Here is a 15247-nt window from a genome sequence, read left to right as displayed (position 1 = left end):
GTCACTAGGAAGACGGCCCGAGCCCTGGAAGAAAGCTGCTCGTGCGGCCCCGCCGGCCCCCAGGCGTCCTGTGTCCCCGACAGGGAATGCGTGGGCACACGATCTTTAGTGTTACCGTGTCTAGGGGCCACGGGGCGAGAACACGAACTTATCACTCATCCCTGACACACAGGGTGGTTAGAGATCTCCTCGCAGACATTAGTTTGGTAACGATTTCGTTTTAATAAACTCTCCCTGAGGACCCGCTCCGTGCCAGGTGGCTAGGGCTGAGGCGCTAAATCAACCTTTGCTTTGGGGAGTTCAGGGAGGTGGGGAAGGCAGGCAGCCGGGGTCTTCGCAGCCCCCGGTCACAGTGTCTGGTGTAACTCAGTACTTCCGGTGTGGAAAAATCACTATCACAACTCAAGAGTTAAAACCCATGCCCTCAAGACCCAAGGGAAAGGCCGTGACCGGGAAACGGGAAGGGCGGCGACAACGGCACAACCGCCCCCTCCCGCGGCCACGCGCCAGCTCAGTGTTTCCACCCGGGGTGTGGCCGTAAAGGGGTCCCGGCGTGTCGTGAAAGGGGCTGCAAAGCAACAGAGCGTCGGTACACGGGGCGGGGGCCATTTTGGGTGTGGCTTTCGCGGCTTTCAGGCGAAAAGCATTGCTTTATCAAAAACAAAACTCAAAAACCTGTTGCCCGCTACAGCGGCGCTTCGCGGAGCTCAACCCCGCGCCCAGCGCTCGCTGTCGGCCGGCCGCCTTTCGGGGATGGTGAGCGGGCCCCGAGGCCGCGGGGCGGTGGCGGCGCGAGGCGGCCCGTAGACGCGAAGCGGGAACGTGCGCCCGACGACGCCTGGGAGAGGTTCCCAGGCCCCGCGCTCCACGCCTCCCGCCCGCCCGCCGGGGCGTCGCCGTCCGCGAGCGCGAGCACGTGCGCGCGCATCTGAAGGCGCGCCGGCTGCAGGAGAGGGAGGTGGGGTCTCGGAGGCCCGCGCCCGGGACCCCGCCCGCAGTGCGGCGCCGCGGCGGAAGAGAGGGTGATAAGCCTGTACGAGGAGGTGGAGGAGGGGGAGGCTGCGGAGGCCGCGCTGACGGCGAGGAGGGCCGCGGACTGCACCGGCGGATACACGGGAGCGGGTGTGACTGACGACGCGGGGGCGGGTGGGCCCCGGCCCGCCGGGGGAGGGGAGCCCGGCTCGCCCGGCATCGTAGCCTCCGCGCTGGGCGGCGGGGGTGGAACGAGGATAATACCCCGCTCAGCTTCTCGCTTAGATATCGTTTTATTTTTTTTAACGTTGGCAATTAGAAGAAAATGATTTGATATGTTGTTGTGAACCGTAAAGACCCCTTCTAGTAAAATATTTGCAGAATGTGGACCAGCTCAGTCGCTGGGGTGAAAACCCCGGCTGTAGGGTCAAAGAAAAAAGAGGGAGCGCCTTAGAGACCGGCTGCGATGCGCCTGCACCGTCTCAGATGACCTTAGGGCAAGTGGTCGCATTTTGCACGGGTTGTCGCGGTTTCTTGTTTGCCTCCTTGGCATGAGAGTCTTAGAATTTACGTCGTGTTGATGAACTTCCCCCGCTCGTACTCTCGATTATCAGCTGATGGACTCCGTTCAGCTGGTAAGGAGGATGACTGCTTGGAGAGGCCGAAACCAAGAGTCTTTCGTTTTCTCTCCCTACGTTTCTTTCTGCGTTTTCGCCCTGTTAGACACTAAATCTCCAGTACCAGTATGGTAGATGGTTTCAGTATTATATTGTCATATGTGGATTTTGACTGTTAGGTGCATTCAGCTTGGAAAAGACAGCTTTTAAGTAAATGCCGTTACATAAAGGAACAGGAACAGGACCTAGATTGTAAACTGCTGTGTGGTCCTATTTTTGTTACTGTGATTTTATTGTATTTTTAAAGTTTGAAAGTATACTGTTGTGCTTTGCTATTTTTTAATGCTTCCTGGAATTTGGGAGCCAAGAAAGAGACTTGAAGTCAGAGTTCTGCAAGAAAGAATGGGGCTTCCCTGGTGGCGCAGTGGTTGAGAGTCCGCCTGCCGATGCAGGGGACACGGGTTCGTGCCCCGGTCCGGGAAGATCCCACATGCCGCGGAGCGTCTGGGCCCGTGAGCCATGGCCGTTGAGCCTGCGCGTCCGGAGCCTGTGCTCCGCAACGGGGGAGGCCACAACAGTGAGAGGCCCGCGTACCAAAAAAAAAAAAAAAAAAAAGAAAAGAAAAAAGAAAGAAGACGCTACCTGGCTGCAGCTGGCCAAGCAAGAACCCAAACCCCAATCAAGGGTGTGGATGCCGCTACTTTGGATGAGATTGAGAAGGCCCAGAGGGCTGTTGGGCACGTCGAGTGGTGGCGTGTGAATTTTGGGATTTTGCAGTCCAGCACATCAGCGGAGGGGAGCTGTGTTGTTTTGGTTTTGTTTGGTTTTTCAGAATTATAATTTTTCTGTGAAATGTTAACTGGTGTACATCTTGTAACCTGTCTGGTGAGTAACCTGAAATGGGGGATGAGTTCTAGGTACTACATGTGTTTGCTGACTTGGGGCTAAAATTATTTCATATAGTATAATTATGGTTTGAGGGGCTCCTCTGCCGCAGGTGCATGTGACCTGCAGAAGCCTGGCAGGGTTGGGGAGGAAAGCATGCAGCTGGCCACGGTAGGCCCCAAACTGATAGTAGGAGGCATCTTCCAGGTTTAGGTGATGTCCAGGCTAGGTCATCAGAGCAGACGTCACAGGGATTGAGGTCAGAGCTCTAGCTTGTCATGATGAAGTTCATTGGCTCGGAAAAACAAATGCTGAAAGCCAGTTTTTAGAGTCTTTGTGCAAATGACCAAAGCCATTGAGTTGGTCAAGAAAAGTTGAGATATATAAACTTTTTTCAGAATGAAAGTGGCTCCTTGATTGTTGTCATTGTCAAAAGGAGGTCAGATACTTCTGATTTGGGAAATGTGTTCAAATTGAGTGCCCCCAGGTACTGGGGAACATCAGGGAACAAAGTGCTTGTACCCTTGGATCTCACATTCATAAGAAACTTAGAACAGTGCCTGACTGTAGTAAGGCAGGGGGAGAAATAACACCGATAGTGGTAAGTTCTGTGGAAAAAGCAAGAAGGGGGCTCTGGAAGATAGGCTGCTGGGGCCGCACTGCTGTCTTATAGAGGATAGGTCAGGTGACATCTCTGATATAGTGACATCTGGGCAAAGATGGGTGTGTGGAATATACACAGGGCTATCTAGGGAAAGGACACTCCAGGCAGGCGGACAAGCAGGGCAGGGAGGCGAGGAACAGCCTGAGCCCCGAGTGCTGTGGGACAAGGCAGTAGACGGTGGGCAGAAGGAGCGCTTTGGGAAGCAGTTTGAGGGTTTAACCAGAGGAGTGACAGGATCTGACCACATGCGCAGAGGCTGTCCGGCTGCCGTGTTGAAAATTGATCACTGTGAGTAGAGCAAGGATGAGAGTGACGGAAGCAGCCCGCGGAGAGCTGGGGCACTTGGGGGCCGAGTGGTCGCTGTGGCGCGGGCACGTGTGTGGACTGCATCCCGAAGGCGGTGCAGATGGGATACGCTGAGGGCCTGGGTGTGGATGTGCGAGGATTCGACCATGGTTCTGGGCCTCATGGCCTGAGCGCCTGTTTAGGGCGGTCATGTCATTTGTCAAACCGAGGCAGTTTTGAAAGTGAAAGGTGTTGGGAACTCCCTGGCAGGCCAGTGGTTAGGGCTCCGAGCTTTCACTGCAGGAAAGCACGGGTTTGATCCCTGGTTGGGGAACTAAGACCCCACAGGCCGCGAGGCACGGTGAAAAATGGGGAAAAAAGAAAAGAAAACAAAAGAGAGTGAAGGGTGGCCCTAGTAGTAATTAGTGTGGGATCATAAGTGTAAACCAGGACAGCTGAAGGCATCGAAGAGGTTTGGATACCCCGTGTTTATGCTGCGGTGGGAGCACTGAGGAGAGAGTCACCTGAGCATCGGGGAGTCTGAGGGAAAAAGCTTTCAGACCCAAGGACTCTTGGTCTGGGCCTGGAATCATAGGCACAACTGCCCAGGCCCAGGGACTAAGGGTACAGTACTGACCCTGGGGTCCATAGGCAGGTAGAAGCATGGCATGGTGGGGAGGGCTTTGGGGTGTTGTGAGAGAACAGGGAGGCAATGAGGGACATAGGAAGCATGGTTGTGGAGATCTTCATACGGCTTTGAAGAGTTTAAACTTGATTCTGTGTGTGTCCATGCTTCTCCACCTGGGGTCTTGTGTTCTGCCCTGTACCTAGATGTGCTGTAGGGTACCTGTTGCCAAGGAATGTACTGATGCATTCTGAATAGTCAACTTACTTGAATGTTTGACAGAAAAAGTATTTTTTTAATTTTTAAAATGACACACCACTGGCTAAAGAAGTTTCCCACTTGGAGCTGCTTCTTGCCCTGTCCTGAGCCTCTGGAGCAATGCTGATATTCAAACTTAAAGTACATCTGAACCCCTGGGGCCTTGTTAAAATGCAGATTCTAATCCTATGGTTAAGGACCTGACTTAGGCATTTCTCACAAGCTCCCAAGTAATGGCATTGCTGCTGGTTCAGGTACCATGCTTCGGGTAGCAAGGCCTTCTGAAGTTAAGGGTGGTTTGCTGAAAACTTTTGAGAAGCAGAGTAATGGAGACCCATGGAAAGGTTTGAGTAGGTCAACAACACTTTCCTGTTTGTGGTTTAGAAAATGCAAATATGGTCGCGGAAAATGGACAGGGCAGGGGTGTGCAGTGAAGGTGGAGGTGTCACTGCGGTAATTGCACAGAAGGGAAGTGAGGGTCTGACCCACCTCCCTGCCCTAACTTCCTGTGCCTGCTTATGATGTCTGTCAGAATTGGAACTGCAGCCACCAGTTTCAGATCCATCCCACCCCCCAGTCTGTCATCCTTGCTTAGTGAAAGGGTGATTGTGTCTGGTGCCATGGGTTACCCAGTGAATAATACCCGGGACCATTGTGAACGCAGCCAAACAGGGCGGGGGGTGCTAGAGTTGAGGACTGATGGTCTGCACGTGCCCTCTCTAGGGGGGGACCCTACCCTCCATGGTCCCTGTCCTGGCCAGACAGTGGATGACGGTGCAGCAGTGCCAAGTGGAAAAGGGCAGCTGGTGGAAATACGGGGAATTCTTTGTGAGTCCCTATATTTGATATGGTGTCTGTTGAGGCAAACATGCTTTTAATTCAAAGAAATACATTTGCTTTTTTTTTTTTTTTTTTGCTGTACGTGGCCCTCTCACTGTTGTGGCCTCTCCCGTTGCGGAGCACAGGCTCCGGACCCGCAGGCTCAGCGGCCATGGCTCACGGGCCCAGCCGCTCCACGGCATGTGGGATCTTCCCGGACCGGGGCACGAACCCGTGTCCCCTGCATCGGCAGGCGGACTCTCAACCATTGCACCACCAGGGAAGCCCCATTTCCTTTCTTTAATAAGTGGTAATTGGGATTGTTACCTTTGCTTTCAGCAAACTCATGAAGGGGGAAATCAGTCTTAGGATATGAGTGGCATGGGATAGGTCAAATTCGAAGATCACCCAAGGGGCCAAAAGTGAAAACAGCATTGATCCTGTTTCTGCTGTTACCCCCCGAGCTGAGTTCCTATACCTGCTGGCCAATAACAGGATATTGGGTGTGTGAAATGAGAAGCAAAAGTCTGTATGAACAAGAATCTACTTGGGATCAGGCACTTAACATACTTACCTCATTTTCACACATTTCAGGGGTCATTTTATTATCCTTATTGTTCAGGTGGGGAAACTTCGGCTGAAAAAACTCTCAGGAACTTGCCCAGGAGCATTGAACTGACTGATGCCGGAGCTATTTCCATAACATCAGCTGGCACCTGGCGCACCTCTGCCTCTTGTCTCATCAACCTGGTCTTCAGCAGTTTTCTAAACAGCAGTCCACGATGCTGAGCGCTCTATAGAGGGATGCAGCAGTGAGCACGGGTTGGCCTCGAGGATGTTGGGAATAGGCTGTGATGGACCCCGTCTAGGCTGAGGAGAAGTGTGAGGAATCCCTGGGGCTCGGTGGGATTAGGGAGCCCAGATGCAGGCGTCCTTCCTTCTACTGAGGTCCCACGTTCCAGGTGTCTGTTGAGTCTCCAGCAGACACTGACCAGCTCGTTTCATAGAGCGCGTTCGCTTATGTATTTGTTCAGTTATTCATTCAGCAAATATTTTGCTGGCGATGTACTAGGTCCCGGGACACCGCCAAGCAGTTGGTTCCCTAGTGAGAGTCACTGACCTGTTCATTCGCACACTGGAATATACATGGGAGAGCTAATATGTGCTAGACGTTGTAGCCCCAACTCTTCCACAGCTGCCGCCTTCAAAGGGCTTGTACCATAGTGGGCGAGATGGCCAGTTTAACAGACCCTGCCACAGTCAGTGAGAAGTGCTGAGACTGAGGAAGTGGAGGGGGTGGGAAACAGGAAGGCAGCATTTAACCCAGCCAGGGCGTGGGGAAGGCTCTAGATGATGGAAGCTGTATGGAGAGGTGGGCAGGGGAGAGGAGAGGGTGTGTGGAAGGTTCCAATCTGACTGGCCCCCATCCTCTTAGTACAGAACTGCTGAGGCCTCTGCATCTGGGTGTTTCCTCAGCTAAGCTAGTCCTTTGGACAAAGGCATTTTGGATCTTGGGCACCATGATGGTGAACTGGCGACAACTAGGTGCATGAAATTTGCACCTTGGGACCCAAGGGCAGTATCTGCTGTCTGAGCCCAGCAGGAGGGAAGATGCTCAAGGGACGAGCTCCTGACTCAGCTGACGGTACAGCAGACAGTGGGTGGTGCAGACGGCATGGGTTGGGGTCAGAGGGCCAGTTCCACTCTCGGCTCTGCCCCTTGCTTATTAATGTGTCACCTTGGACCAGTGACGGTCTCTTTCTGAGCCAAAAAAAATTGATGGTTTTGCACTGTCTTGTCTTTGAGCTTTCTCGGGGAGTTGGCATTCCACTTGTTCGAGATTCCTGTAAAGTAACCAGCCACCTCGTGGACAATGTTAGCCCTGCCCCTTGAGGCAGAGCTTGGAGAACAGGTGTCTGAGGCCCTTTCATAGTCTCTCGGTAATTTATTTTTATGGTCCAGCTACACTGGGACTTCCAAATAGGTTCTGTATTTGGACTTAGAGTTTCGTCAGGTGGCAGAAGATGCCTGGGTTCCAGGGAGACCCTGAGACATTCTCTCCAACTGGAAAAAGGCTACTGGACAAATGCTGCCCCACGGTCATGACATCATTCTTGGTTAGTTAAAGGCATCCTGAACTTGGGGCGGGCTGCACAGTCATTCTTACCATTTATTCAGTGTCCTGTGCGTCACACCCATTTCACCCACATTCCTTACCTCCCACAGGCATAGTTGCATAAATACTCAGAGAAGAATGGATGAAGAGTTCATTAATGTGGCCCCTTAAATCATCCCTGTCTGATGTCCCAAGTCTTCTTACCCGCCTGAGCAGTCAGTCACGCAGGGAGAGGCTTTGTGGTGGTCACCTGCTCTAGTGGTGGATTTGTCCATCTCTCATTGTAGGTCTGTCAATGTTTTTTGGGTTTTTTTTTTAGTTTTTATATTTATTTTTTTGGCTGCGTTGAGTCTTCATTGCTGCGTGCAGGCTTTCTCTAGTTGCGGTGAGCTGGAGCTACTCATTGCGGTGTCTTCTCGTTGCAGAGCATAGGGTCTAGGCGCGCAGGCTTCAGTAGTTGTGGCTCGCAGGCTCTAGAGTTCAGGCTCAGTAGTTGTGGTGCACGGGCTTAGTTGCTCCACGGCATGTGGGATCTTCCTGGACCAGGGCTCGAACCCGTGTCCCCTGCACTGGCAGGCGGATTCTTAACCACTGTGCCATCAGAGAAGTGCAAGGTCTGTCAGGTTTTTGTTTGTTTGTTTTTAAAGACCTTTTTTTTAAAAAATTTATTTTTGGCTGCCTTGGGTCTTCGTTGCTGCACACGGGCTTTCTCTAGTTGCGGCGAGCGGGGTCTACTTTTCGTTGCTGTGCGCGAGTTTCTCATTGCAGTGGCTTCTCTTGTTGCAGAGCACAGGCTCTAGGCGCATGGGCTTCAGTAGTTGTGGCCGCACGGGCTCAGTAGTTGTGGCTCGCGGGCTCTAGAGCGCAGGCTCCGTAGTTGTGAGCACATTTATCCACAAAAAGATATATTGAAGATGGGACTTTCTTGGTGGCTCACAACTATGGAGCCTGCGCTCTTGAGCCAAAACTACTGAGCCCATGTGCCACAACTACCGAAGCCCATGCCCCTAGAGCCCATGCTCCGCCACAAGAGAAGCCACCGCAATGAGAAGCCTACGCACCACAACAAAAAGTGGCCCCCTCTCGCCGCAACTAGAGAAAGCCCTCATGCAGCACCGCAGATCCAGTGCAGCCAAAAATATAAATAAATAAATAAATTTATTTATTTTAAAAAATATATATAGAGGAATATTCACAGGAGCTTTTTATAATAGCCCTAAAGCTAAAACAACATAAATGTTTATCAGCCAGAGAATAAATAAAACAAATAAATTGTAGTATATTCCTTCAATGGTAGATTAATTGTCTATTGCTGCATAACAGATTACCCCCAAATTTAGCAGCTGAAAACAACAGATATCTATTATCTCACATAGTTTCAGCTTAGGACATTTAATTAGGCTGCAGTCATCACTGGGCTTGAATGGGGTTGGAGGATCCACTTCCTGTTGTTACTGGAAGGAGGCTGTTTTTTGCTGGCTGTTGGTAAAAGACCTCAATTCCTTGCTATGTAGTTCCTCAATAGATGTCCACAAGAAGTCAGAGCAAGTGATTTGAGAGAAAGAGATGAGACAGGCTGGGACCTGGGACCCTTTGCTGCTGTGTGCACACCTGGGCAGACATCTCCTCCAGCAACAAAATACAAAGAAAAGTAACTGCATGTCCTGCCAATGCAGGGGACATGGGTTTGAGCCCTGGTCCGGGAAGATCCCACATGCTGTGGAGCAACTAAGCCTGTGCGCCACAACTACTGAAGCCCACGCGCCTAGAGCCCGTGCTCTGCAACAAGAGAAGCCACCGCAGTGAGAAACCCAAGCACTGCAGTGAAGAGTAGCCCCCGCTCGCCACAACTAGAGGAGGCCCGGGCGCAGCAACGAAGACCCAACGCAGCCAAAAATAATTAATTAATTTAAAAAAAAAAGAAAACTGCAAGCATGTGCAGTTGGGGCAAATTATGGACAACAGATACAAAAAGACCAAAAACCCAACTGCCACTTCTGAAGAGCCGGGAGCAAAAGCAGGGTACTGAGCACGCCCCCTGCACTCAACCCCACCTAAGGGATGGGCAAACCTCCTAAGCCACCCCTCCAGCTGACCCCAGGACACACCTCTACCCTCACCCCATGTAAGGAAGCAGCTAGCCCCCCGCCCCACCCCGGGGAGTGAGCAAGGGAACTTGTTACTTGTTCTCCCTACTGCTGCAGCGGAAACCTCAATAAAGCCTTGCCTGAATTTCTTATCTGGCCTCTTATCAATGTCTATAGATCAAGGAGGCCAAGAACCCTGGTGAGTAACAATAACACAACTCCTTTTACGACCTAATCCCTAAGTCACACACCACCACTTCTGCGTTTTTCTATTTATTATGAACAAGTCACTATGTCCAGTACACACTCAACAGGAAGGAATACGCAAGAGCGTGAACAACAAGAGATGGAGATCATTGGGGCTCATCTTGAAGGCTGGCTACCACAGTCTGCTCTCTGGCCACTAACGATTCATGTCCCTCCAACATGCAAGCCGCACCCCCACCCAAAGGCCCCAAAAGTTACATCCTATTGTAGCAGCATCTCCAAGTCCAGAATTTTGCTCTGTAGGTCAGATGTGGATGATCGTAGTTTCTTAACTCCAGCACCTAGACTACAGTGCTACTTGATCTGTAGAACTTTAACACTGAAGAGACAAGTTATATGCCCCTGACACATCCAATATACAATTGTGAGACAGGCATAGGATAACCGTTACAAACATTCCTATTCAAATAAGGGGTGAAATGGGGGGCGCAAAGGAGTCACTGGGGCACAGTAATTCTGCAGTTCAGTCTCAAAGTCTACGAATAATTCTCCATGGCTCAACTCTATCATCTGGGCTCTTGGTTCCGCCCTTTGAATCATACTTCCTTTTTCATGATAGGTAGTATGTATTTACAGATGAGTAATTTCCTCAGCATGCTTCATGCTTCTAGAAATTTGGGGTGTCCAGAGGCGTTTCATTTTGTACCATCTCTGTCCCTTCTAGCTGCGGTGTTTCTTCTAATATGATGGTCTTAAAATACTTCATAGGTTTCCTTTGAATCTCATTGGGGTTCACTCTATTGGACCAAAGTTCCAAAGACCCTATTGTTTGAGAGGCTCTGAGAGGCACGTCTTTAATCTCTTTAAAGAGTTGCTATTCTGGGGCTTCCCTGGTGGCGCAGTGGTTGAGAATCCGCCTGCCAATGCAGGGGACACAGGTTCTATCCCTGGTCTGGGAAGATCCCACATGCTGTGGAGCAACTAAGCCCGCGAGCCACAACTACTGAGCCTGCGTGCTGCAGCTACTGAAGCCCATGCGCCTAAAACCCATGCTCCACAACAAGAGAAGCCACCACAGTAAGCTGCTCACCACAACTAAGAGTAGCCCCTGCTCACTGTAACTAGAGAAAGCCTGCATGCAGCAATGAAGACCCAACACAGCCAAAAATAAATAAAGTTTAAAAAAAAGAGTTGTTCTGACTGAATGGTACTTTGAGCTGCCATCTTTGATTTTTCTGAGTTTTTTTAAAAAGATTTTACAACATTTGCCTCTCTGTTTTCTAAGTTTTCCCCATTCAACCCATAATGATTGATCAACTGGAAAATGGGAGGAAATTTTTTAGACAAAGATGATGTTTTCTTATTTAACAATAAATTGGGCAATCAAAGGGGAGGGGGTTCGATGACTTACAATTACTTTTAGGGAGGGACAAGAAAAAAATTTTAAATACAGTTCTCTCTCTGCCTATGTGGGCCACTATCCCTCTTTAGTATGCATTGTGCATCTACATTTTACAGTAACAAGATTCCCTTAGAAGATGCAGGAGAAAAAAAAAAAAAAAGATGCAGGAGTGCCTGCTTGCCAAAAAAATAAAAAAGCAATTTTCTCCTGGCACTAGCGAGGTAATCCTTAGGAGAAAACATTCCTTTTCAATCCTGTAAGGCAGGGGTCCCCAACCCCACCGGTCCTTGGCCTGCTAGGAACCGGGCTGCACAGCAGGAGATGAGCGGCAGGCCAGTGAGCAAAGCTTTGCGTGCCGCTCCCTGCCGCTCCCCGTCGCTCGCGTTACCACCTGAACCATCCCACGCCCCCGTGCGTCTCCCATGAAACCGGTCCCTGGTGCCCAAAAGGTTGCAGACCGCTGCCGTTAGGGGTCATGATGACCCACTGCTTGCCTTGCACGTGCAGATCTGGGCTATGTAAACCATCAATATGTTACTTTGATGTATAATCCTTTGTCTCAAAACCATATAATTGTGCTTTGACTTCTAAAAGGTGGAACAGTTCTCAGAGCTTTCTGAAAGACTGTCTCCCAGGTTATAATCCTCAGGTTGGCTCAAATAAAATTTTCCATTTCTTTCTTTGATTGGCTGTTGATTAAGAGGTATTTTACAGTCACAACTCCTTGTTTTTTTCTGGCAGTACCCTGGATTTGATCTTTACTATAAAGCTATTTCTTAATTTTGTTTCTTTTTTTAAAAGATTTTTTTGATGTGGCCCATTTTTAAAGTCTTGTCACAATATTGCCTCTGTTCCACGCCTTGGCTTTTTTTTTTTTGCCACAAGGTATGCGGGATCCCAGCTCCCCAACCAGGGATCGAACGTACACCCCCTTCATTGGAAGGTGAAGTCTTAACCACTGGACGGCCAGGGAAGTCTCTAATTTTGTTTCTTTATTTTAGCCATCTGGAGAGGCTGAGAACTTTCAAAGTCATCAAGAATATCAAGGTTTGGGAATTCCCTGGCGGTCCAGTGGTTAGGACTCTGTCCTTCCATTGCAGGGGGCACAGGTTCGATCCCTGGTCGGCGAACTAAGATCCCACGAGTCGCGCGGCCAAAAAAAGAAAAAAAAAAAAAATCAAGGTTTAACAGACCTTCCTTTTGCTTATCTCATTTCTCTTTCATTTAAATATGAACAGCAAGAAGAAACTAGGGACAGCAGCTGGGAGGCCGTCATGGTTCCTGGACATGTTCTATATCTTGACCTGGTTGGAGGTTATTTGGTTGTATGGATATGTAAAAAATAATCAATGTGTACACTTAAGATACACAAACTTTATTGTATTCCCGTTACACGTTCTTATTTATTTATTTTTGGCTGCATTGGGTCTTCGTTGCAGCGCGTGGGTTTTCTCTAGTTGCAGCGAGCAGGGACTGCTCTTTGTTGCGGTGCACAGGCTTCTCATTGCGGTGGCTTCTCTTGTTGCAGAGCACGGGCTCTAGGCGCGCGGGCTTCAGTAGTTGTGGTATGTGTGATCAGCAGTTGTGGCTCGCGGGCTCTAGAGCGCAGGCTCAGTAGTTGTGGCGCATGGGCTTAGTTGCTCCGCATCATGTTGGATCTTCCCGGACCAGGGCTCAATCCCGTGTACCCTGGATTGGCAGGCGGATTCTTAACCACTGCGCCACCAGGCAAGTCCCAACACGTTGGGTTTTTTTTTTTTCCCCCAAACGTTCATGTTTTTTTCCGACACGCTCTGAGCGTGAGCACCTGTGCGCGGAGAGCGCCGCGCGCGTGCATGAGCGTTCCGAGGCTGGAAGCAGAGATGGGTGCGCGTGCACACGCGCGGGGCAGAGGAGGCCAGTGGCAAGGGCGGGTGTGCGTGCGTGTACGTGCTCGCGCAGAGGCTGGAAGTAGTGCTGCGTGCTTGCGCGCGCAGAGGCCGGAAGCGGGGCTGGCGTTCCGGGTCAGTTGCGAGACATGGAAGGTTTCGCGGAGGGCTGTAGGCTGCCGTGCGAGGGGCCGGCTGAGGAGGCCGAGCCCCAGGTGGCGGCCTGGAGCGGGGACAGCGGTAACGTGTCCCAGAGCCACAGCAGCGCGTCGGTGCCGTGGGAGGATGAGGGCCTGGAGTCGGGCGCGCCCAGCCGGGACCTGCCGCTGCTGCGCCGCGCCGCCTCGGGCTACGCCGCCTGCCTGCTGCCTGGCGCGGGGGCGCGGCCCGAGGTCGAGGAGCTGGACGCGAGCCTGGAGGACCTGCTCACCAGGGTGGACGAGTTTGTGGGCATGCTGGACATGCTGCGCGGCGACTCCTCCCACGTGGTCAGCGAGGGCATGCCTTGCATTTACGCCAAGGCCACCGAGATGCGGAGAGTGTACAGCAAGATCGACCGGCTGGAGGCCTTCGTCGGGATGATCGGCGCCAGTGTAGCCAGGCTGGAGGAGCAGGTCTCCAGGGCGGAGGCCGAGCTGGGGACGTTCCCCAGTACGTTCAGGAAACTCCTGCGCACAATTAACGTGCCCTCCTTCTTCAACAAGGCGCCCTCCAGCAGGTCCCAGGGGACCAGCTACGAACCCCCCGTCGTGTTTCGAACCGAAGACCACTTTCCTTGTTGCAGCGAAAGATCTCAGGTCTGAGTCCGCGGGACAGCGCTGCCAGAGGACGGGTCTGAAATTCTCTCGAGTAGTAATCAAACCTGTTGAAAATCCTGTAACTAGACATACATGATGTTGGAGTATGGAATTGTAAAGTTTATTTTTTGCACACTTGATTTCTCAGTATCTTCATCATTTCACGAAGGATGTGTGATTTTCTACGTCTTCCAGTTCAAACTTGAAACTTCAAAGCTGCTTGGTGGGGGGCATCGGGGAAGCAAAATGAATGAATTTACCTGGGCACTGTGGCAGAACTGTTATTTTTATGGATTTTACAGCTCAACTAACAGTATTACCTTTTCAAGATGTGTATATTTGTATACCCTTAGGAAAACTGAGCCTTTAAAGCCTTGTTAATTCGATCCTAATAGTGATTCAGTTTTCAATAGCTTACTTCTAGGATAGATGGTAAATTATTTAAAATTATATTAAGCTTTCCATATAATGGATTGCAAACTGAAGGAAATTATACAATTTCTGAGAAAACGTATTGATTTATTGCAACTCATTCTGAAGTTTTTTTGAAAGTATGACCTCACAGTCTAAGTTTGTCCATAGCAAACGTGTCTATATGATTCCCAACGTTTGGTTTATAATTAAACATTAATAAAAAATTTAAATTTTATTGGAAAGGGTTTCCATCTGAAAAGGACTGTACGTATTTTCCTTTTTGCTTGTTTGAAAATAGACACGTATCTGATTTAAGGAGTGGGATAAAGAAAGTTCACAACATTAAATATTTATTTCTCCTCAAAGTGAACAGTTAAATTATTTGTGTGGTAATATGACTGGTATCAGGATTTTGTTCTTTCACCCCGACGACGTGGAATCTTAAAGATCCCTTGCAGGTACAACAGGCTTTGATCTTGATTTTAATCTGTTTTATAAGGTGGTCCTCCTAGGTAGTAGAACTCAAGCATAGAGCTTAGGTTGCTTTTGTGTCATTTATCATAGATCTTTGAGGTTTGTAAAGTAGGTGTATTCTCAGCTGTGCGTTGTGAAAAGTCTGATTGTGTAATCTCCGACCTTAGCTTTCATGGACCTTCTGTGTCACACATTTATATATATATATATATATTTTTAATTTATTTTATTTCTGGCTGCGTTGGGTCTTCATTGCTTTGCGCAAGCTTTCTCTAGTTTCGGTGAGCGGAGGCTACTCTTCATTGTGGTGCGCGGGCTTCTCATTGTGGTGGCTTCTCTTTTTGCAGAGCACGGGCTCTAGGTGCGTGAGCTCAGTAGCTGTGGCTCACGGGCTCTAGAGCGCAGGCTCCGTAGTTGTGGCGCACGGGCTTGGTTGCTCCGCGGCATGTGGGATCTTTCCAGACCAGGACTTGAACCCGTGTCCCCTGCATTGGCAGGCGGATTCTTAACCACTGCTCCACCAGGGAAGCCCTGGAAGATAATTTACATCATTATCTGTGCACCTTATATCTAAGGGACCTTGGATTCTGAAATTCTCTTAGTCGTTCGGTGTTGTTTCTGAGGTTTCTACTAGAGATTAGTGCAGGGCCTCATTGGGAATGGGGACTGGAAGCTGGTTTGCATAGTACAAGACAGATGTTAGACCCAGCTCATTTTTCTGTCTCCAGAATGGAGATTGGGGGAGCCAGGCACACCC

General features: G+C 50.1%; 1 protein-coding gene across 1 annotated transcript; it reads left to right on the top strand.

The window, feature by feature from the left end:
- The first annotated feature begins 652 nt into the window (after nucleotides 1–652).
- Nucleotides 653–14719, top strand: BLOC1S4 (biogenesis of lysosomal organelles complex 1 subunit 4). The gene has a single exon (XM_022554915.3). The coding sequence runs from the start codon at nucleotides 12955–12957 to the stop codon at nucleotides 13606–13608; it is 654 nt and encodes a 217-aa protein (XP_022410623.1). The 5' UTR covers nucleotides 653–12954; the 3' UTR covers nucleotides 13609–14719.
- The last annotated feature ends 528 nt before the right edge of the window (nucleotides 14720–15247 follow it).

The sequence above is a fragment of the Delphinapterus leucas genome, chromosome 5, assembly GCF_059928025.1.
Source record: "Delphinapterus leucas isolate spDelLeu-1000000601 "Yukka" chromosome 5, BTC_Dleu_Yukka2, whole genome shotgun sequence".
Classification (NCBI taxonomy): domain Eukaryota; kingdom Metazoa; phylum Chordata; class Mammalia; order Artiodactyla; family Monodontidae; genus Delphinapterus; species Delphinapterus leucas.
This window is presented reverse-complemented; position numbering and strand designations above follow the sequence as displayed.